The sequence below is a fragment of the Cavia porcellus genome, unplaced genomic scaffold (genome assembly GCF_034190915.1).
Source record: "Cavia porcellus strain 051 isolate PalLab524CR breed Dunkin Hartley unplaced genomic scaffold, mCavPor4.1 scaffold_27, whole genome shotgun sequence".
NCBI classification, from domain to species: domain Eukaryota; kingdom Metazoa; phylum Chordata; class Mammalia; order Rodentia; family Caviidae; genus Cavia; species Cavia porcellus.
Genome location: NW_026947510.1, coordinates 17416803 through 17439233, shown reverse-complemented (window position 1 = coordinate 17439233; position 22431 = coordinate 17416803). Strand labels below are relative to the sequence as shown.

The following is a 22431-nucleotide window of genomic DNA, read 5'->3' as shown; positions in this document are numbered from 1 at the left end:
TAGTTATCGATTGCAATGTTCTTATTGTGGAATACTATGCAGTCATGCTAAAGATGTTTTTAAGGATTTTTTTTTTAAATAATTTAGGATATGGAAGCAACACACCCAAATATTGACTTTGGTTTTCTTTTGATGGTTTTATGGGCAACATATGTCTTCATTTCTCTAAAATAAGACTATATTGCATTTGTTTATCAAAGAATTACTGAATGCTTACTAATATTTTAAAAGAACAGATCAGAGAAGAAGGTGACTGTCACAAACATTTAAGATCCTGTCTATGGGTGAGCTGAAGGGGTTTCCTGTCTATGGGTGAGCTGAAGACATACATGCCTGTTCCTGTCCTATGGTACATTCAGTATGAGTGCTTGGGTTCAAGGCCTTGTCCTGAGAGATGGTCCCAGAAATAAGAACATTAGTCCATAGTGAAAACATAGGCTGGGAAACACATTCTCATTTTTCACGCCATGCAAAATTCAGCAAGAACTCAGAATTGCAAAGTCTTCTAATTCCAAAAAGCTTGCGATGGGAAAGAAACACTCAAGCTTTTAAATCAGTTTTGGACATGCAGATCACACTTCACGTGGTTAAAGAGACACATTTCCACATCTTGCAGTTCTAATGTCATTACAGTAACTTAATTTTAAGGCTCTTAAAATCTGACTCCAAGTGAATTTGAAATTTTAGTACTTATGTGAAACTTCTTAAAAATTTTCTCCTATTTAGTACTGTCACTTGTATAAGCGACATGAGTTTTCTTGAAGGGGTTTGCTTCTGCCCAAAGTTGGTGTCTAGGTCTGCTGCCCTGCAGGTAGGTCCTGGTATCTCTCCAGATCAGAAGGCTGGCTTGTCTTTCAGCTTCCAGGATCAGATGTCAACCTGCCATCTGTCAAACTGGTAGTTTACCTGTGACACGACACAGAGTGTCTTCTGAAATTACTCCTAAACTTGGCTGCGGTCTGACTCCTCCCAAAGCCAGCCTTAGACAAGGACTATTTAGAGAAGACAAGGCCTCCCTCGCTCTCTTATCATCTCTATTTAGAATCCCTCTATCAAGTTCCAAAGTTGCATCACCAGCAAGTTTCGCATCTGGATCTCACTAACTCACCAACTCAGATCCCCTTTCAGACATTCATTCACGCAATTATTATCCAGGATTGTATTTTCGTCTTTTATTTTGGCAATATAAAATAAAAAAGGCTGGGTGAAGACAACTGTGGTTCAGTGGTGGACCTTGCCTGTGATGTCAATCTGGGTCTCCTTCAGGAAGTCATGAGCTAGCAATGTTTCTTTTAGAATTTAAAATGAAGAAAGTAACTTGGCCTCCTGGAGAGTTATTAAGTATTACTTTGTCCTACAACGAAAATTATGTAAAGTATGGCATATATCAAGAAGCCTGAAGCTAAATTTAACACTGAAGCCAATCATAGCACCGATTATTTGTAAATTTGCCTCCTCTTTTTATGAGGCCTTGCCTTTGATTTTTAGCATATCTGCCTTAAAGTAGATGTCTCTTTACTGAATCAAGCAATCAATTAATTCCTTCCTTTCTTTCTGAAACCAGCAAGTGTACATTAAAAACAAGAAAAACGTCCAACAGGCTTTGGCTCTCAAGTCCTCCCGGTTGTAGTCTGAGCAAGGCAGCAGATGCCTTTGGAATTCAGACCCAGGAATGCATTTTAAAAGGCTTCAGGATAAAAGGTGTCTGTGTGAGGATTGCTGTTATTATGGTGATGAAAGCAAAGGGACCTCCTTACGGGCTTTGAAATTTTCAGTGAAATACAGCCAGCAGAACAGAGTGCTAAGTACATACCTCAGGAGACTCCCTAACAAAAGCTATCATTAAACCTGTCCCCTCAGCCTTGGTGCTTCTGAGGGAGGTGGGTCCCAGGTCAATTAGTGGTACCCCAAAAACCCAATGGCATTTTTGTGAAACAGTGAGGCTTCCCCCCAGAGCAAAGGCCCCAACCTCGGGAGAGGGCGCTGCTAGTGATTTGGAGACTGTGTGACATTCTCGATGCCCCCAAGGGGGGAAAGCCAAAGGGAGCTGGACCAGAGGAGCTGCTGTCCATTATCCAGGGCCACCCAAGCCTCAGCACTTGTGCCTAGACCTCTTTCATACTTCCTGGGAATAGAGCTGGTTATTACTTTCTAGCCCATACTGTAAACCCAGGCACACACAGGCACAGACACACACACACACACACACACACACTCACCCCTACCACCACCACCTGAACGATTTCACAGCAGTCATTTTCAAATGAAAAAATACTTGATGAAAATTTTAACTTGCTCTCCTAATAAAAAAATTCCTTTCTTCCTCTAGTCCTATGTTAAAAATACCTGGATTTATTTGAGAAATAGAGAATTTACAAAATTAAGGGCATGCTTGCTGTTATTATCACGTTATTTTATGGACATGGATTCAAATAATGACTCATGCTGTTTTGCAACTCCACATGAAACTTATCTGAGCCTTGATGATTATTTTAATTAAATAATCAGAGGGGCTGAGGGTGTAGTTTTGTGGCAGCATGCCTAGCATGTATAAAGCCCTGGGTTCCATCCCCAGAACTGCAAAAAACAATGTGTATATCAATAAATAAAATAAAATAATCAGAATACCTGCTGCATATAGTTGCGGTGAGGATAACTGGAAAAAATGCACAAGACAGCAATCTGTGAACTATGAACAACACAAAGCGTTCAGCTACCCTTACAAGTGACCCTCTCATTATGGCAGTGCTAGGCAGCTTGGCTTCCGCCAGAGTAGGGAGGTTTGATGGGTCCCACATGACACAAGAAAGGTATAACAGTGCTTTATGTGTCACCTCTGGCTTTGGTCCTGGGAGCTAGGTTGAGGGTGACTTCATATTTCAAAATACAGCATTTGACATCCACAAAGTACTGCACATTCATTCACTTCAGGAAAAAAATGACTGTTTTCATTTCTAACCTTAACCATCATGCTACGTAGCTGTAATTTGTCTAGAAACACACAAAAACTCCAAATCTTGAAAGGTATTAGGGTGATTCAATTATCTGCTGATATATTAAAAATACAAAGGGAAACAAAGAAAAGTCAGCAGCAAAGGTTTGTTTTAAGTCTAAGAAAATATGAGAAGGGGTTCTGGGGGAGGGGAAGCTGAACGCTAGAGTGCACTTAGCAGGCACAGGGCCCTGGGTTCAGTCCCCCGTTTCCCTCCTCACTGTAACAAACAGTATAGGAGGGGACCTTAGACTTTGGACCATTTATGATGGAAAAATCCCACACAATACCAAATCTCTGTTCTAAAAATGGGAAAGTCAGTTAACAACTACATGAAGTGCTGAGCAAGGGCTCCCATGGCATTCTCTCTCCCTTCTGCATTTCTATTTAATGTGTAATACACGTGCAAGAAAATATAAAGATGCCTCTGTTTTGCATGGATTGTAGAAATATGAAAACAATCAATAATTGGTGGAGAAACTAAGGGTCTAACACTTGTCAGAATTGGGATGCTGTGGACTGTGACACAATTTCTCTTTCGTACATTTAGTCCACATTCAACTTTTATGTCTATTTGGGCAGCAACTTGAGCTTGTTATAAAAAAAAAATCAAAGGGACTGATTATTTAAAAAGGGAAGGTGAAGAGGTCAGCAAGGTCATTGAAGAGTGACCAGGAGGGAAGGTCACCTTTGTCCAAAGGCCAGACAATGAGGCAGTTCCTATGGACAGGGTTTTTCAGGTTTCACAATGAAGACCAATGTGCATATTCAGGAGACAATGGAAATGATTGGGGGACAGAAAGGATGGGGTGGCCCTGTGCCACACTGTCACCTGGCACAAGGAACCAACATCAAGCCAAATGGTTGGGGACTCTCCCATTTCTCCCAGTCTAACATTCTAAGCTAATCCAATATAAAACAGAAAGCACTAAGGTTTATGGGAAAATAAATAATAAGCTGACACTGGGGTCAGGTCAACTATGGGCTCTGCCAATAATCACCTATGTGGTCGTGGGCTGGTTACTTAACTTTTCTGTGTTGCATTAACAAATGGGGACCATTGCATGCCTAGTCCCCATGGCTGCTGTAAAGTACTTAGAAAGGCAAGTTCTATACAAACGTGTTTATTCCCATTATCATCATTATTACAGGGTCTGCCAGAAAAGTGATCTGGACCCAGTATTCAATGTGTTAAAGCTGAGAAACGTAAGTCTTCTGTGGCTCTGGGGCTGCTAGAAGGACACAGGTTCTGCTTTACTGAAGAGGATGGAGTCTCTTGTCCAGTGGACCATTTTTCAGATGACTGTGCAAAGGTCCCTGACTTGCTGTTATCCCAAACCCATTTGTGAGAAGTATATTAAATATTTCAAAGCGAGCATGCAATTAGCGTTCACTCTGGTACCAACTCTCACCATTTAAAAGGGCACGTTTCACAAGGCTGCAGGCACTTGGCATGGGAGAGTTCTGAACAGGGCTCAGGGCAAACAGGAAAGGACAGGTGGTCTGGTTTTATCGCCATGACAGATTAGAATGACAGATTAGAACACCACACACGGATGAGTACAAAGGTGCAAGGTGAGCTGCAGCTCAATGTCGAAAAAGAAAAGGTAGAGTACTAACACGCTGAGATGATTCGATTTTCATCAAGTATCTCTGAATGTCAAGTTCTGCCTGAAGAGAGATCAGCATGTGCTGCAAAGCCTGTGGACCGGGAGAGAAGGAAAAAAGAAAAAATGGAAAAGAAAAAGAGTGAAACATGAAGAAATAAAGAACAAACATGTTGACCAATGGACCATCTACTTATTCAGTGATAAAAATACTCCCTCCTTTCAAAAGAAAGAAAAATTGGTGGCAGTTCCTTATATTTTCAAAAGGTAGGTTGAAAGCAAGTCCTAATTAGCAGTGAATTCTCTCCAAAATGCCCTGCCTCAGGGTATCTGATTCGCCTCTTATATTTGAAAGTGTCACATGAACCTTTGTCTCCAAGGCTGTCCCAGGGCCGTGAGCACTTCCTAGAGCCTGCCCATCCAGTGTGAAACACCTTCCTTAGTCCCAGTGCAGCTGGTGGTAATGCCCAAGGCTCCATCTTAATTGGCACTGGCCACTGAGTTGTGCTATAAAAAAGTAATCCTGGCAAGTGGGATCCCACACTCGATAGGGATATGCACAGGAACAGCAGGTCAGAATACAATTCAGAGCCCATTGCTAATATCTAAACCTAGGGGCTCTGCAGAAAGGCTTCAGTTTATGATGTTGTCCTAGGACTTAATATTTTCCTTCTCTTTGATATTGTGCACTAATTTTTGGACAATTAAATTTAAGAAAAAGTTCAAAAAATATTTTCGCATTTTAAAAAAGGGAAAATTTCCTGCCCCGAGGCTCAGATATACCCAAACATAATGTCAACGTACAGGAGACTCCAAATACCAATCTTTTTTTTCTTATTGTACTTAATTGTTTTTGATTTTAAAAAGTATAAAACCAAGAAAAATAAAACAATAAAACCAATCAAAATAAACCAGTGTCAGTGATGTACAACTTCACAAAATCAACAATGATTACCACAATGCCTTTTGTTGCCTTCAGAATAGCTGCAGATACTTCAGACATAGTGAAAAAATCAAACAGAATAGAATAGAATAAGAACAATAAATACAAAACATTGAATGCAATAAAGGACTTCAAAACAAGCCAATAGTAAATCCAAAATGGTACCATAATTTGTCTTGCTGTCTTTTAAATAGCTGCTCCTGCCATCAGATTTAACGTAATCAAACAAAACAAAAGAAAATAAAACCCAACCCAACAAAACAATGAAAATGATCCGTTTCCAGGCAGGTATCACCTCCTGGTGAGGCCTGGTCCATCCCTCTCCCATCTGCTAGTGTAACTGATTCACAGGTAGAGGGTTGGATCTGGCTCTGCCTTCTCCAGCAGTAGCCCTTGTGTGCTTCATATTCCATTTTAACATAGATCAAACTAATTGTAGATGTTCTGTAAACCTTTGTTGGTCTATTTCTTATATTAATATTTTGATAAATTCTAAACATTCTAAATACCAATCTAATTGAATTACACAATATCCAGGATTCATATCAGTATTTTATACACCATACAAACACATTTAGCTACACTATATATGCAAGTTATTTATTTTAGAACTACTTTATATTATTTAGAATTACTTTATATTATTTAGAATCTAGTCCCATTCATATTAGACACAAATCACAAAAAGAAAAACAATCTTTGACTATAGGTGGCTATGCTTAAAAACCAAAAGACAGGTTTGCAGACAAGAACTATACTAAAATAGTCTAACCAGAATGCACTTAAAGAATAAAACAATAAAAGAACCAGATGGGACCTTTTAAGAGGAAAGAGAAGTGACACCATTGGAAGAACTATTAGCTAGACTGACCCTCTAAAAGCCCCTTTTTAGGTGAATATATTCATGCTGCAAAGGTGAGGCTGCTGCAGGGCCTTTGGATTCTCTGCTCCAAAGTTTATAGGCTTCATCAGCTAGGAAAGAAATACCTTGAAGTAGGCCACAAATAAGACAGGCCTGTAGATACACATAAATAAAAGTGTGAGGTAAAGACAGAATGGCAGATTTGAAGAGCTGCTGTGGATAGCAGGAGGACTGCAGGTACACAAGTCACACTTTCCTGTATAAGGAGACGGTGCCTGGGTACAGAGAGAGCCAAGAAAGACCCAGCCCTGCACCCACTCAGGAAGGAATCCAAGTGGCTGAAGGAGACAGGGAGACCCCATCCTCTCCCTGCAGGATGCCCCTCATCGAAGAGGATGGAGCACTTCCGGGTAAAGCAAAGTTCTTACAGCAGGCATTTCAGGCGTTTCAAGAAAATTGGAGTAAGAGAAACAAAGCATTGGAGCAACCCCAAGCAGGGGTTGTGTGTTTTCTTGGCTTTGCTGGAACAGTCTCTCACTAGCAGAATAGGGAAGGGCCCAGGTGTTGGGGGATCGCGGGCCCTTGCTGCAAGGCACCTCAGGTAGGAACGCCAGTCTCTGTTATGATTTGTGTCTGGATGTTCCCCCAAAGCCTCAGGCAGAGCAGGCTTCTAAAATTTGTGACTGGTTCACGGTTCAATGCTGTGATTATAGGTGTGAGTGTTACACCCACCCTAGGGTGTGCCTACTTACAATATAAGGGATGGAAGAGTCTTTTCTGCACGCTCCCTCCTTTTTCCTGTTTTGCTTTTGCTGTCTTCTGCCTGTATGAACTGCTGCTCCTCTGCCATGTGCCATCGATTACCTGTGAGCTATATAAACCTTTCCTTCCTTAATTTTGGGCAGCAGATATATTGTCTCAGCAGCCAACAAGACCATCTCCATAATCATGGAAGGACTTGCTTAAGACTCCAAGAGGAAACTCATCCCCATGGGTCTGTGTGAAAAGGGTTTTGAGCCCAAGAGGAAGAAAGCAAAGAATGAAAATTGGCCTTTTCAGGCCTCACCCGCATCAAGTGTATAGAACCCAGAAGCCTGGTTTATGTCTTTGACTAGAGAACAAATGATTTGTAAAACCCAAAGAGTGGAAAGAAGCGATCTTTGATAAACTACGATTACCAATTCTAGTAATAATCAAGTAGTTAGTTAAACATACAGAGGTTATATCAAAACTAATGGAATGTTATCCAGAAGAATGCAGAACAGCAACCACCTCAAGGACAGAGGTGGAGTGTCAAAATCCACAATGTTACAAAAATTAGAAGAAGGATGTTTGCTTTTTGCAAAAAGCAATAAATTAATAAATTCCATGATTTATCATAGAGGGAAAATGGCAAAGGAAATTACAAATGTTTTTGTTTCGCTGAATGGTACCTGAGATCTTCCTTCAAAGGGAAGAAAAAGGGTTCAACAGTTTTGTTTGTTGGTTTAGTGTTGGGAATCTAAACTGGAACCTCACACTTGCAAGGCAAGGGCTGCATTACTGAGCTACACGCTCAGGGTTGATGAGTCTAAGAGTTGACCAGGCAAATATTGGGCAAATGCCTACTAATGTACAGATAGTGTGAATCAAAAGTGACCAGGACATACACAGCATTCATTGGTGCATGAACACAAGCAAGCTTTATTTTTCTTCTTTTGCTGTGGCTATTTCTGAGCTTTCAATAGCAAATATAATTGTCTTACAGTATAATGAGAAACAAAACTGGGTGAAAGTGGCAAAAGTAACATGGAGCTCTGTAGTGAGCAACTATGAAAGGTAAGCTGCAAAGAACTGTGGAGATCGCTAAAATTTCAAAAGCTTAAATTTAAAGGCTTACTTCTGGTTTGGTTCATTTAGACATTTCTTGAGTCAACTTTTGACTAGGTAAGTACACAGTGCTTTGCATACACAATATAACCAGTGCTTGTAACCAGTTTGATTACCAGTTTGATTCACAGTTTGCATTTACAAAACAAACAAACAACAAAACAAAACTATGACACTCTGAAAACACCTTCGTGGAAGAAATGCTCTAGAGCTGTACTGCTGTCTAGCACAGCGCCTTCTAACATGAAGACCTACTTGCCAGGGACTTCCCTTAGATGATTACTCACGTTTCTAAACGAAGGATAGAGGAGCATATTTTCTTTTCCTCCCCTCTTCTTTTACAGTCTACATATTTTTAAATTTACAAGTAGAAAAATCTCAAGATTAGTTCCCACTTAGTTCAAGGCTCAAGGAATGTCAAATGCTACTTTTCATAAAATTATTAGATTTCTGAAAACTGTATTTTCTCCTGACTTTTGAAGTCATGTAATAACTGTTTAGTTCCTTCAAACTCAACTTTACTCACACACAGTGGAAGGATAACAACAGATCATAATAGGTTGTTGGAAGGATTAAATGAGATTGAGGCAGGTAAAACACTATGCACTGTTCCTGACAGAGACTAAAAATGCTAATGACAGGAATTTGAAGCCTTTTTCCCCTTAACTGCATCATTAAAAAATGCTGTAGTTTAACAAATGAACAGACAATAAATACAAAAAACTTTAAAATTTTGTATGTCCTTTTTAAATTCACAATAAAATTTTTTACTTTAAAGAGAATAAAACAAAACAAAATAGGACAAAGCAAATCAGAACAGAACAATGCAAGCGATACAGCACTTGAAAATGAGACAACAGGAAATCACCAATGGGTACATAGTCTCTCATTTTCTTCAAAATAGCTGTCCATACCATCACATAAAAGAAAATCAAACAAAACAAAACAGAACAAAATCAATCAAATGAAAGCATTGCAGGTCAGCTATTTTGAAGAAAATCAGACATTATGGTAGCCATTGTTGATTTCCCATCACCTTGTTTTGAAATCCTGTAATACTTTCATTCTTCTGTGTGTCGTTTTAGCTCAGTCATTCTTTTGGGACCAACTGACCCTAAGGAGATAAAGATAGTAGCAGAAAGCAGAAGCCTCAGTGTCGTGTTTGTAAACTGTGGTGTGTGCAAAATAATAGTAATGATAATGTTGAAAGTGCTAAAACCCGTGCACAGCATACAAGCAACCCCTAGCAAAGCTTAAGGGTACAACTCTGTGATGCAAAAAGAAACTCATGCATATAATTACATAGATAAAGTAATAATTTTTTAAAGGAAAAGAATATATACTTTCTGATCTATAAGTCTAAAAACCTAGTGAAAAAACAGCAGAAGAACACATCAAAATAATAACAGAGGTTTTCTATGCAGGTCATTGGATTGTAAATATTTCTCTGTATTCTTTCTAGACTACATGTATCACTCTTGTAATAAAAAAATAACAAGACAATATTTTTAAAAGTCATGTAGGACTTGCCATTGTTTGTGCTTGCTTTTCAGATTTGTTTCTACCTCCAAACACTTAGCTTGAATATGATATAAATAGCCACAGACAAATTTAAAACAAAAAAAGAAAAGATTTAAATCATTTGGAGTTTTACAAATGGGAAGAACAGTAAGATCACAGTTAAATGCGGATCGTGTGTTTGCTGCATCCTTTTGCTTTCCCACGTTGTGACGTGTCCCTTGCACCACGAGGGGGTGCCATGAACTTGGCAAGTGCAATACAGTTCCCAGAATGACAGAAAGCAGCAGCTGGAATCCAGACTTAGGGGGAACAGAACACCCTCCCCACTGGTCGCGCTGGGCAGTCTGCAGCCTCTTAACTGTGCCTTTTAGAATCCCTTGTTCAAGCTCACTGTGGCTGTCTCTAACCAGACTGTGAAAACATTATAATAGGCTGACTCCTTGCATAATTATCGCCAGGGACAGAAGGGAGAGTTGACTTTTCCAAGTCTGACAGATTTAATAAAATTCCCATGCAGCCATCAATTTTGCCCCTGTGACATACAACTAAAGTACAAGACAAAAGCAATGTTGGGGAAATAGTCCTAAAGCACAAGTTTTAGTTTTAACCTAAAAACACAATCTATCAGTTACTTGGGGGAATCAATGCAATTTCAGGTCTTTTGGAGTTCAAAAAAAAAGTGGTTCAATTGAGAAACTCTATTGTAATATAAATCCTTTTTAAATGTTTAAAATGAGGAAAATGGAATAAAATTGCATAGCCTTTGTGAGACTCATGCTAACATTTACATTTATCGATGATGCAATCAGCATCTTAAAAGTCTTGACAGGGCAAGCAAACAGAAAAGGCTACAACTTCTAACAAGCACAACAACAAAAATTTCAGGACACACAGTTTTACGAATTTGTAATCCTAAGAATTTCTAATTTCCTAAAAACCCCTGTGAATCCTATAGTGAACTCAAGACAGAGGTCGAGAACACAAGTTTTAGAAAGAGACAGAACTAGGTTTGGGACCTTGGGCACATTCCCTCGGGTCTGTTTCATTTGCAGTGCCCTCATCCATAAGATAATAGTTTTGATAATGCTGATAATGCGAATGCCAGCACATAGCATACAAGTACTTGGCTTCATAACAGTCTGGCAGCATGAAATCTATCCCAGCTCTTGTGACAGTACAAGAGCACCAATGGACCTTCCAACCCCTCTGTGCTCCTGATGTCTTGGGTCAGATCAAAGAGCCTGGTTTTCTTTAAATAAAAAATATCACATATGCATATTACTCAGTATAGTACTGACTTTTAAAGTGATAGATAGGTTTGAAAGGCTACACTCAGAGGTGGTTAAATTAGATAGAAATTAATATATACTCAGAGAAGGACTGGGCCCTTAAGGAAGTCAGCATGAAAAATAAAGACATCAGAATTACAGCTGGAGGCACAGCTGAAGAAGGCCAGGTCTCGGGCTAGAGATGCCTAGGCACCTCCCTAATGGGTAAACAGCAACTTGAGATTATACTGTAATTAGCACCTCCTGGTCCATCAAATCCAGATAAGCATCAGTCACCAAGTGGATAACAGAGCATACAGACCCATTCCTTCCCCTAAAATGCCTTTTCTCTTTCCATATATCCCTGCTGTACAACTCACTTCCCTACTGGATCAATATTAGCTACATTTGCAATCCTATAGGATGATTGTAGTTTGACCCATGTTGTACCCAGGTTATAACTGCTGTATAAACTGCCCCTGACAAAGGGCCTCAGTGGCTACCCACTCAGGACAGACCCCTCCTGGAAATCCAGGAGCTATTCTTCTCCCCCTTATTTCCAACGAAATTCTCCTAATTTTCTCCTTTGGTTCATGACTCTAACCTTTGAAGTTGTGAGACCACAAAGTAGGCACATTTGAAACATAACAGCTCAGATGTTATATTTCTCCTATGTCAACACTATTATTTCTGTGACATTGTTACCTACAAAAATCAGCTTGCAAAGTAAACACATCACACACAGGGTAGACTTCAGTGAGTTCTCATGATGGCTACTGCTCTGACTGGACAACTTGTGCATACACACTGTTAAACACTGTAATACCATGCCCACCCATTTCCAACTCTGTATCTCAATATCCACTCCTTCCTGCCTCACAGAGCATGAGACTAAATGAGAAATCTGAAATAGTTAATATACTCACACGCATGAAAGGTAGTATTAGGATAAACAAACACACTGCCTAACTATTTATATATGACTGTTGTCTTAGGACAGATCTCAGAGTTTTCCTAAGCTTCCAGATGCCTTGTTAAGAAAGACAGGAATGGAAGTGAGCTGAATTGAAAGTGCTCCTGCCCAGGACCATGCGAAATGTCTGGGAAGTTAACCCAGATCATCTCTCAGAACTGCCATCAAATAGGAACAGCCTACAGACACCGAGATCACCAGCGGCTCACATACTCTACTTATTTGTTCCTCCAAAGACACACCCACCGTACTACACATGTTGTGGGTTGAGTGTGGCTTCCGAATCACCCCAGCGAGTACTGAGACTGCAGGCGTGGTCTTCAAGCAGGGGCCAGGTGGTGGTAGAACCTTTGGAGGTGGTGCCTAGTGGGAGGTGCATAGGTCAGTGGACCCATGCTCTCTGGAGGTGGCTCTATGGGAAGTAGCTTCGATGGGACTCCTTGGCTGTTCTCCAAGAAAGATGTTATAAAAGCAAGAAATCGGCCCTACCCAGTCCTCTCTATGGCTCAAGATGTGACCTCTTGCTCTAACATGTGCTCCCACCATCTGCGAGGGAGTCTCAGACCAGAGCTAAGCTAATGCAGGTGAGCTCAGTAAACCTCTTCTTTTCCTAGTATTTCATTAGAGTGACACACAGTGTATTTTGCTTACGCTTCCCCACTTGTCCCATTTAGAATGTAAGCCTCACAAGACAGGGATATCTTCAGTCTCAGCAAAGAAAGAATGGATGAAAGTCTGGAAGAAAGCACTGGTCCTTTGGAGTTTCATGATTGTGCAGCTCACTTGATTTGAGAGCTTGCCTATTGGAAAGGAGGTGCTCAGATGTATGCTCAGAGGTGGGGGATCCTGCAGCCTGAACAGCCAGCAACTTTGAGAGGCCTGGATCCATCCCAGTGCTCACATGCACCCTGACCCCAACTTGTTAGCACTGACTTCCAGCCATCTTATCTACCACCTGACTCCCCATGCTTTATTATTTCTTGGCTGTCCTCACATCTTCCCCAAGGAGGAAAACAGCCACGTGATATGGAATTTCTGTTTGGAAAGGCTTTTCTTCAATTTTCACCAAAACCCTCCCTTCCAAGCATGCTAAAGTTAAACAAAAATACTCAGAACCCCCTGAAAAAAAAAGGGCTTCCGAAAGCCAGGTTTCTATTCCCCCTTATTATCACCAAGGCTTTGTAATGCATTCAGCCCTCGCCTCAATAGCCACCTGTAGGGAGCTGCTGCCCTGGGGAATTCAGCTTTGCAGAAGGGATGGCAGGTGCCAGCTTGCACTTGCCAGGGCCATAGCCCCAAGGGGCCTTGCTTTGGGAGCAGCCTTTGAGCCAGAGGCCAGGCTGATAGTTTTAATAAGGAGAGGAAAGATAAAACATGGGAACATTTACTGAAGCCAGGAATGCAGTTCTAATTCCCTTTTTCCTTTCATGCAAGACAAGTCCTAAACCTATAATCTCATAGGTCCTGACCAACTTGCATTAGAAGAAAGGCGATCACCCTTGACCTCCAAGCTCAGGCAACCAGCTGGGGGTGCCTCTGAGAACCTCATCATCCACTGCCTCCAGTGTGGAGGGACTGGCCTCTGTACATTTCCTCTGGAGCTTCCACGATGGCTGAGGGTAGTATGAATGGGACATCCGTGGACTGAGAGCTGACACCTGAAAGGGAAGCAGGGCTCAGGGTCCAGAGAACACTGGACAGCTGTTCAGTCCCCTCTGCCCCGAGTTGTCCAGTGAGTTCTGAGTTGAAGGCTGGAGACCTGGCTCTAATGCAGGACCCACCCTGGACTCAGTCTAACTTAGGCACATGTCAGGTCCTGCATTTCCTTATGTGTTAAAATGCAGAGCTTGGTGACACTTTGATGGCTAATTTCAGCTTTGTGCTGCTCTAGACACAGACTGCCTCCAAAATGCCTGGCTACACCACAAATCTCCCCTCACAGTTCTTATCAAGGAAGGCCTAGAGGAAGAGGCAGGCATCACATGACTGCTATAGAGCTCCATGCCCCATCCCCATGGGAAGAGCCTGAAATCAAAAGGACCCAAAAGGAGACTTAGGCTAAGTGTATATGAATGAAATTTTAACCTAACATTAGACTTAGTATTGGACTCAGCAAACCACTGAGCCTCACTTTCTTTTTCTTTTCTTCTTTCTTTCTTTCTTTCTTTCTTTCTTTCTTTCTTTCTTTCTTTCTTTCTTTCTTTCTTTTGTTTTGTTCTTTTGAGACAGGATCTCATTATGTAGTTCAGACTGGCCCTGAGTTCATTCTGTAGCCCAGGCTGGTCTCGGATTTGCAATGATCCTCTTGCCTCAGCCTCCCAGGTGCTGGGATTATAGGCCTGTGCCATCACGCCCAGCTTGAGCCTCACTTTCTACGTATGCCTAGTGGCAAAGATCATCCCACCTACTTCACAAGGTCACTAAAAAGAACAAATGAGGAGGGGCTGGGGGTTTAGCTCAGTGGCATAAGCGCCTGCCTTGCAAGCAGACAGTCATGAGTTCAATTCCCGGTACCAATAAAAAGGAAAAAGACAAAAAAAAAAAAAAGAACAAATGAGGTCAACTGGGATGAAAACACTGTTAACTATAAAACTCTAAAACAGTAAAGCGATGGTGTATAAGGAAGGAGCACAGCAGAAGAAAGAATTCCTGAATGTTTTAGGATGAATACTTGCTATATCTACTACAGCTCACTGTAGGGATCAAAGACATTCAACACATGGCCTTGGTCAATGAATGTCTGTGCCTCTTCAGACTCCTATGCTGAAGTTCTAGTTCTAAGTCCTAATTCCCAGTGTGATGGTATTGGAAGGGGGTACATATAGGAAGTAATTATGGAACCCTCATACGGATGGAACCCTCAGGATGAGAATAATAGCATCCTAATAAAAGACAATGAAGATCCGCCCCCCCTTTCTATGCATGAGTAAAGCAAAATAGCCAGGCATCCACAGATTAGGAAAATCACCCTCATTTCACACCAATGATGCCAGCACCTGACACTGGACTTCCCAGCCTCCAGACCTGTGAGAGATAAATTTCTGATGCATCACTCAGTCTGTGATATTTGCTATAGCAGCATAAACTTTCTAAGACAATGCACCATGGTGGCAGACACTGGCTTCTGAATTCTTGGTTGAGTCTAACTGAGATTTGCTATCCTGAGGCCCTGACACCCTCCTGCTCATGGAGCTGCAACCTAACTCCAAGCAGTCAATCTGCCCACCTCACTGGGCTGCCCACCTGGTGAGGTCAGTCTGGACTCCAGCCCCATCACCTGTGTTCTGGCTTTTAACTTCTAGAGATAGCTAAAAATACTTTGGAGGTTGAAAATTCTTCTATGAAAGCTAAAAAAGCTTTACAGTAAAAGAGATGCCATCTTGCAGAAATACTTTTCTTGAACATTTCACTTCACTGTTAATACTAATCAAATAGTGAAGTGATGCTATTTCTGGACAAGAAATGTAGACATCATCAATTGCTACTCTGTATAATCAAACATCATCATCTAATAAACATAACATAGTTGAGGGCCACAGTTACAAATTATGATTATATAACACTGAATTTTAGGAAGATAATCTGGGGATGGAACTAAACAAATAAAATGGCTATGTATCTGTGGCATGGTTTGGAAATCACGGGTATCGGGCTCAGACATTCTGCTAGCTGCATCAATACCATTGATTGTTGTTTATAATATTCAGTCAAACTTTTTATTCATAAAACAAGTAAAAATTTCGTTCTTTGCAATCAGAGGATTGGATTCTAGTTCTTCTTGCAGAAAAGTATAATGCTTATCCCTCTAATTACAATGAATTAAAATACACTGTATGCACATAACAATTCAACTCTAAACAAACTTTGCTAATTGCCTGAAAATATCAAGAGCAAAAAGTTTAAAACCTAGATTTTGGATATGCAAACAGCCCCTGGCCTTGTATGGAAACCTGGGAAAGTCTGATCAAGGGGGAAGAAGGAGCCCCTTAGCTCCTGGTTAATCATCATCAACATGGAAACCTTGGAGCTTGGGTGCAAATACACCCCCAAGTGATGAACAGGGCATTGCATGGTGCCATTTCAAAGGCTTTCAAAAAGCATTTAAGATTACCAAATGCCCTTCCAGGAGAAGAGAGAAGTGAGCTGAAAATACACAACTGAATAAACTTAATGGGAAATATGTTTGAGAGAGAAAGAAAACATTAGAGCTTTTGTATATATGGTTTTTGCCATATATAAGGTCTAAATGGGTATGAGGGTGACACTGTTACTCTACAGGGATTTCTATCTAGGACACCAGACAGGATGATCCTTCTCTCCTTTAGGACAATGAGTGGCCACATCCTGGAAGGCAAATGCCATTTTACTGAGAAGCTTCCCTTTCCCTCTTCCGAAGAAAAGCAGTATAGCAGCTCTGGGTACAGTGAGGGGAGGGGAGCAGCGGGACTCATGGAGTGAAAGGGAAGCACCCCATTGTGATAAGTGATCCAGCAGGATGTCTGGACATGTCCCGCTGGATGTCCGAACACGCCCCGCTGGAGCATCCCATCTCAGCTTCCCCTTGAAGACTCTGGAGGCTGCAGAGCCTGAGGCTGGTACTCAGGAACATGGGGTTTTTCTAATGCTCTTGTGGAGGCCTCCACGTTCTTTTTACCCTGCAGTACTGCCTTGTGCATTGGAGAACCCCATAAAGAACTGGCCAGCCATCACCCACCAACCCCAGTCACATTCCTTCCTTGGGCTTACACTCCCAGGCGCAAGGGTTTAAGACAAGAGTTGACACAGTCAGCTCACATTTTGCAGATTATTTGTCCTATAGTAACTCAACTGTTAGCCAGAACTGTCTGGCAATGCACTCTCCTTCCTTTGTGCCCCAAGCTTCTTTGCTAATTTACCAAGTACCACAATGACCTCTTACCTCCTTTACAAAGCTAATAGACCTTATTTGCACACCATCAACCAAAACTCAGAAGCAGTTCCTTTGCCTATGCGAACCGTAACTCACTCAGGCATGGCAAAATTTCATAGCAAGAATAACCTTAACTCCCCATCTATTCCTAATTCAACACTGACTTTCTCCATAAGGCTTGGCTTTGAACTGCAAATTAAGAACTTTAAAATACAGAGTGGAGGGCACACTTTAAACAGACAGGGCATTTGATTGTTGGTTATGAAAATCAATTATACTTTTTAATAGAATGGTATAAACTGGCCACTGTAATCCACATAGGCAAATCAACAGGCCCATTTCTGAGAAGGTAAGGCAATGTTAACTTTATACCTAACACATACATACACACCTAGAAAGTAATTGCATGGAATTGCAAAAACAGTATGTGACCCATGATTGTTCTATGGGGAACATTTGAAAGAAGGTAGACTCTGGATGGATCCAATCTCTCCCTAAAACATGACTGATCTCAAGTAAATCCTCTTTTCTACTCATAATACATTTCCTCCACCTGCTGAGACTAATACAGAGTGTGCTGTTTCAATTCATCTGTTCATCTCTTTCCCAATCCAGCGCAGCCAGTGTGTAAACGGTGTGGCAGGCTGGGAATGCACCCTTGTTAGTGTGCACAGAGCAGCCTCGCTGATGCCCAGCACTCGCCCTGCTGAGAAAGAGCCCAAGAGGTAAGTGATCCTTTTGGAGGGATCTAGAAGTCAGCCTGACAGTGGGCCAGGTGTCTCTGGGTAAGTTCCTCATTGTATTACTTCAACCTATGTGAGTCTTGTCCTGTATATCGGCCATGAGGCAGGCTCAGTCCTGGGGACAGACAAAGTAGTGTCAAAGGGTTGTGGAAGGAAGGGACTTTGTAAGAATCAGAAGTTCTATTTAATTGCTACCTTCTGTAGATTCCATTATAAAAGTGGGAGACAACAGCAGCCCCATTACACAGACTTCACTACTAATTAGTAGAATGACTTTTTTGCGTATGTGGTACCTGGCATCGAACTCAGAACGGCGCTCACCAGGTAGGCACTTATGCTGCTGAGCTAAATCCCCAGCCCAGTAGAATGACTTAAAGGGAGATTTACTAAAATGTAGGAAACAGGGTCCAGAAGTAAAATAACTGGTGCCCAAAGCAATTATTCTTTGCTTCATTGTCTTTCGTGAGTTTTTTCTCTACTGCAAAGCAAGGAAGGTGGTATATTCTCCCTGGCTCTGCAGCACCTTCCACCCGCCTTCTCCTGAACAACTGGAACCTCCCCACAGCACAGCAGCCCCAAGGGCAGACTGGAGCACTGTCCCCACACATGTGTACTGCTGAGCGACCAACTCAAGACACGCCCGGCACTGACACTGCGCGGACCGGGCAGCGCAGCGTCATAAAGGCTGGCAAAGCTCTAGAAGAGAACGAAGCCCGCAGACGGAAGAAAATCCCCTCTAAGAGGAGAAGAAAACAAACTGGTGAGGAATTTTAAAACAATTCTGCAAATCTATTCACAAGGCACATAGTTACTCTTCCATGATCAACTATGAAAATGAAGCTTATGATTACGACATTATGGGTCATCTCCCCCCATCACTCCTGGGGGCTGCCTCCTCTGTCACTCTCACAGCCAGCTCCAATGAATGTAGCAGGCCAGTTGAGGAATAAGTGTTTTTTGACATTTCTGTGGTTGTATCACTAGGTGTCACATTAACAAGCGTAAAACTGAGCTTGCTTCTTTACCACAGGAGAGTGCATATATCCTATTTCAAGATCAGCTACTAATGGGTGAGAAGAGATGTCACAAATTAAACAAAGGAAGCATAATTTCCTTGATTCTTTCAAAAGGGAGAGTTGTTTTTTTTAAACATAATTGCTTCTTGGGTAGTCTGAACTGATCTTGCAAACACATCAAAAAAGAGTTAATCACCATAAAGACATTTTAAAATGCAAACAGGCAAGACAGGTTATCTCCATCATTGCCTCAGAACTAGAAAACAATAAAAATTATCTTGACGCACAGTAACAGTCACACTGAATTATTTTTCTTCAGTCAGTTCCAGGTCAGAAAGGGCCCCCGCCTCTCCCCAAGTTCGGGAAGGCTTCGTTGAGCTCCTGCAAGAACCCCATCCCTCACCTCGATGTGGTCACAGTGAGGGGCCAGGTCCCGCTCTGAGGAGCAGGAAGTGTCTGCAGCCTGTAAAGATTACTTTCAACTTCAGCAGCTTCTAGGCCTAAAGCCAAAAGGTAATGAGTTACCACAAACATATTTTCTTTTCTTTCTTTAAAAACAATTATTTGGGGGGACAGAGGATAAAACAAAAGCAATTTATACTACCTTCCCCACGGGGGAGGAGAGCCATGTGTCAGGCCTGCTTTTCATCTCCTCGTGTTCTGGTACCTGACTTCCATGCAAGGGTCAGGATTCTTTTCATGCTCCTCATTCTCCTCCTTTATTCTGCCCTCCACAGAGCCCGCGCCTCAGCTCCCTGGCTGCGCACATCCCGCAACCACGCGCCTTTCATTATGGCTAAACCATCTTTCCTGCCCACCATGACTACACGTGAACTTGCCAGCAATCTCCACTCGGGAGAACTTCGATTCTTTTGAGGAAGAAAAAAATCATTCCTGGACTTCATTTCTCCACCAATGCCCCCTCGTCTGAAGAAGCTCACTGTGTCCAGCTTGTGACTCATTTCCTCAGTGGCTTTCAGATCCCACGAACACAGATCAGGCCTCACAGTGTCACCACCATGGGACAGCAGCCTCTGGTTGTGAGGAAGGCACCCTAGCCCTTCTCCTGACAGAACTGAAAGAACTGAGGGTGTTACAAAGGACACTGAGTTGGACTCAAACTCTCCTACTGTATAGCCTGCAAAGAACTCAGCCCAACTGAGCCTCCATCTACTTGCCTGTGAAATGGGAATGCTACCATGTACCTGATCGTAGGTGGCAGTTAAGACTAAATGAAGTGACATCATGGGCTGGCACCTGGTTGGTTAGTGCTCCCAGTAAAACACCTTTGCTTTGCCCCTTCTCCAACCTCTAAATGCAAATCATATCAGATGACACACAGTCTCTGGGGGATGGCTTTCCATACTATATATTGGGTGATTCTAGCAGTCTAAGTTTTTTCCTTTTGAATGACAAAGGTTACATGTTCTTCACAAACAAGATCACTAAATTAACATGTTCCATTGACAATAAGTGTAACTGCCCAGAATCATAGCAGATCCTAGCTCTGCTAAATGCTTTGGCCACATGTGGAGTTTCTCCATGTCATCATGGCTTTTCCCTAAAATCACTGTTCAAAGAAGGGGTGTGAAATTCAGCTTGCTTATTCTGAAATGATTTTCAATGTCCACAGACCCTATGCAACATGCAGGTGGGAGGCTTTCCTGACACGTGTACAACATTTCTTTTCACCAAGATTTTCTATTGTCCCAATGAAACATTTTTTTAAATAGCTTCCCTTTGTTTTTAGGTAATTTTTACCAAAATCACAGAATAATTTTTAAAATGCCCCTGGGGCCACAAATGTAAACCAAAAACGATTGAAATATCTACTGCAACTATCGACTCAAGGTCAATAAAGGGGTACATTAGCTACACCAGGTTAAATATGCCACCCTAAGGCTACCACATTCAACAGTGCTAAGTATGGAATTGAATTCATATGCTTGTAGGTATTTGATAGTCCTTTTTAGGTAAGATTAATAATACGTTAAGTCCATTGGGTCGCTAATCACTTTTCAACTTGATAGCCATTTTCTTTCTTTTTTTTTTTTTTTTTTTTTTTTTTTGTCTTTTTCCTTTGTATCGGTACCGGGGATCGAACTCACGACTGCCTGCTTGCAAGGCAGGTGCTTATGCCGCTGAGCTAAATCCCCAGCCCCGATAGCCATTTTCTTAAGGTAAGGAATGATATGCAAAGATATATACAAACAGATACTATTCTATTTACCATCAAACGTAAAGCAAGGTAAGTAAATGGGTGCTGGAGTGTTCATTAACTTGATTGTGATAATCACTTCACATTGTATCCATGTATCAAGTCATCACATTAAATGCCTAGAATATACTATATACAGTTTTTGTCAGTTATACCTCAATAAAGCTGACAAAAGAAACCCTCCAAGCAGTTCTTCACAAAATTAATAAGGAATGTGTTACATTTTTAAATGTGTGTGTGCATGCATTGTTACGGTTTTAATTAGTACTACAACTTCTATCCTAGTCTGTTTTCTTCATTTGTTCTCTTTCATGCCAAGAGAGTAATCCCCAGCTATGACAACAAAATATTTTTAAAAATAAGAATCGTGGCATAAGTCTTGTGACTTTTTTCATAGCAAAATCCCAACTGCTAATCTTCTGCTCACTGAGTGCCAAAAATGGCCAACGTAGCACCTGTGGGAAAAACAAATGTACCAAGTTCCCAGTTCCTCTTTCTCTGAGAAATGTGAAGAAAGTGGGGAGGAAAGAATGTGCTCCGGGCAAGAGGGGTAAAAAAAATTCTCGAAATGGCTCCTCCAGTCCCATTTCCCCATCTCTGAGTGTTTTTCTAGCCGGAGCCTTTAAAAAAAGTCTGGTGAGAAAGATCACACACTATGTGTCAGGCAATAAACCCACCTCTCAAGCTCATGAGAGGTCTTACAATGTCCACAAAACACACACCTTTCCGGATGTGGGAGGGGGACAGCAATTGAAGAAAACAAACATCTCTGCCAAGTCATTCACGCCTTTGTCCTTTGGCTTCTTTCATGGGTTCTGCACCTGTCTAAACTTTAGGTGATGAAGATATGCGGTGTCAAGACCGATGATCAATCACTGCAATTTATTTCTAAAGCAATCATTCAGACTACAATTGCTTACTGTCACCCTCACAAGCCAACTCACAGTTACTGACAAGAATAAAATTCTAACTAGGAAGTAGTTTCAGATTCTAGAAAAGCTTTGTTGAGATGCATTCAGAAGGACAAAATAAGTGAACAATTATACTGATTAAGACTGAAGAAAACCCAGTGTCTACTGAGAGACAAATGGATAAACACATAGGTTATAGACACAATTTGGGCCTTAAAAAGGAAAGAAATTCTGATACCTGCTAAAACACAGACAAACCTCGAGGACATTGTGTTAAGTGAAATAAGCCAGCCACACATACAAAAACCAATCATTATAGAATTTCATCTATATGAATTTTCTAGAGTAATTAGACTCTAAGAAATAGAAAGTTAAATGCTTGCCAGGTAATAGAGAACTGTTGATTAACATGCACAATTCCACATTTGCAAAATATAAAAATTCTGCAGATTGGCTGGATAATAACATATTTAACACTACTGAATCAAATATAAAAATGGTGGAGATGGTAGTTCTTATGCTATCTGCATTTTACCACAATTAAAAATAATAAATAAGTAAAATAAGAGGGGGCAAATGGACAATAAAGAATGGCTTCC

General features: G+C 41.3%; 1 protein-coding gene across 28 annotated transcripts in view; it reads right to left on the bottom strand.

The window, feature by feature from the left end:
- Kiaa1217 (KIAA1217 ortholog) overlaps positions 1-22431 on the bottom strand; it is a 728606-nt gene that overhangs the window by 144392 nt on the left and 561783 nt on the right. For 19 of the 28 annotated variants that reach the window (XM_063238539.1, XM_063238524.1, XM_063238527.1 and 16 more), the window contains one exon: positions 4613-4693. The exons of the other annotated variants lie outside the window; for them this stretch is intronic. In XM_063238539.1, the coding sequence (XP_063094609.1) occupies positions 4613-4693 (81 nt within the window). The remainder of the gene's footprint in view (positions 1-4612; positions 4694-22431) is intronic. 28 annotated transcript variants of the gene reach the window in all.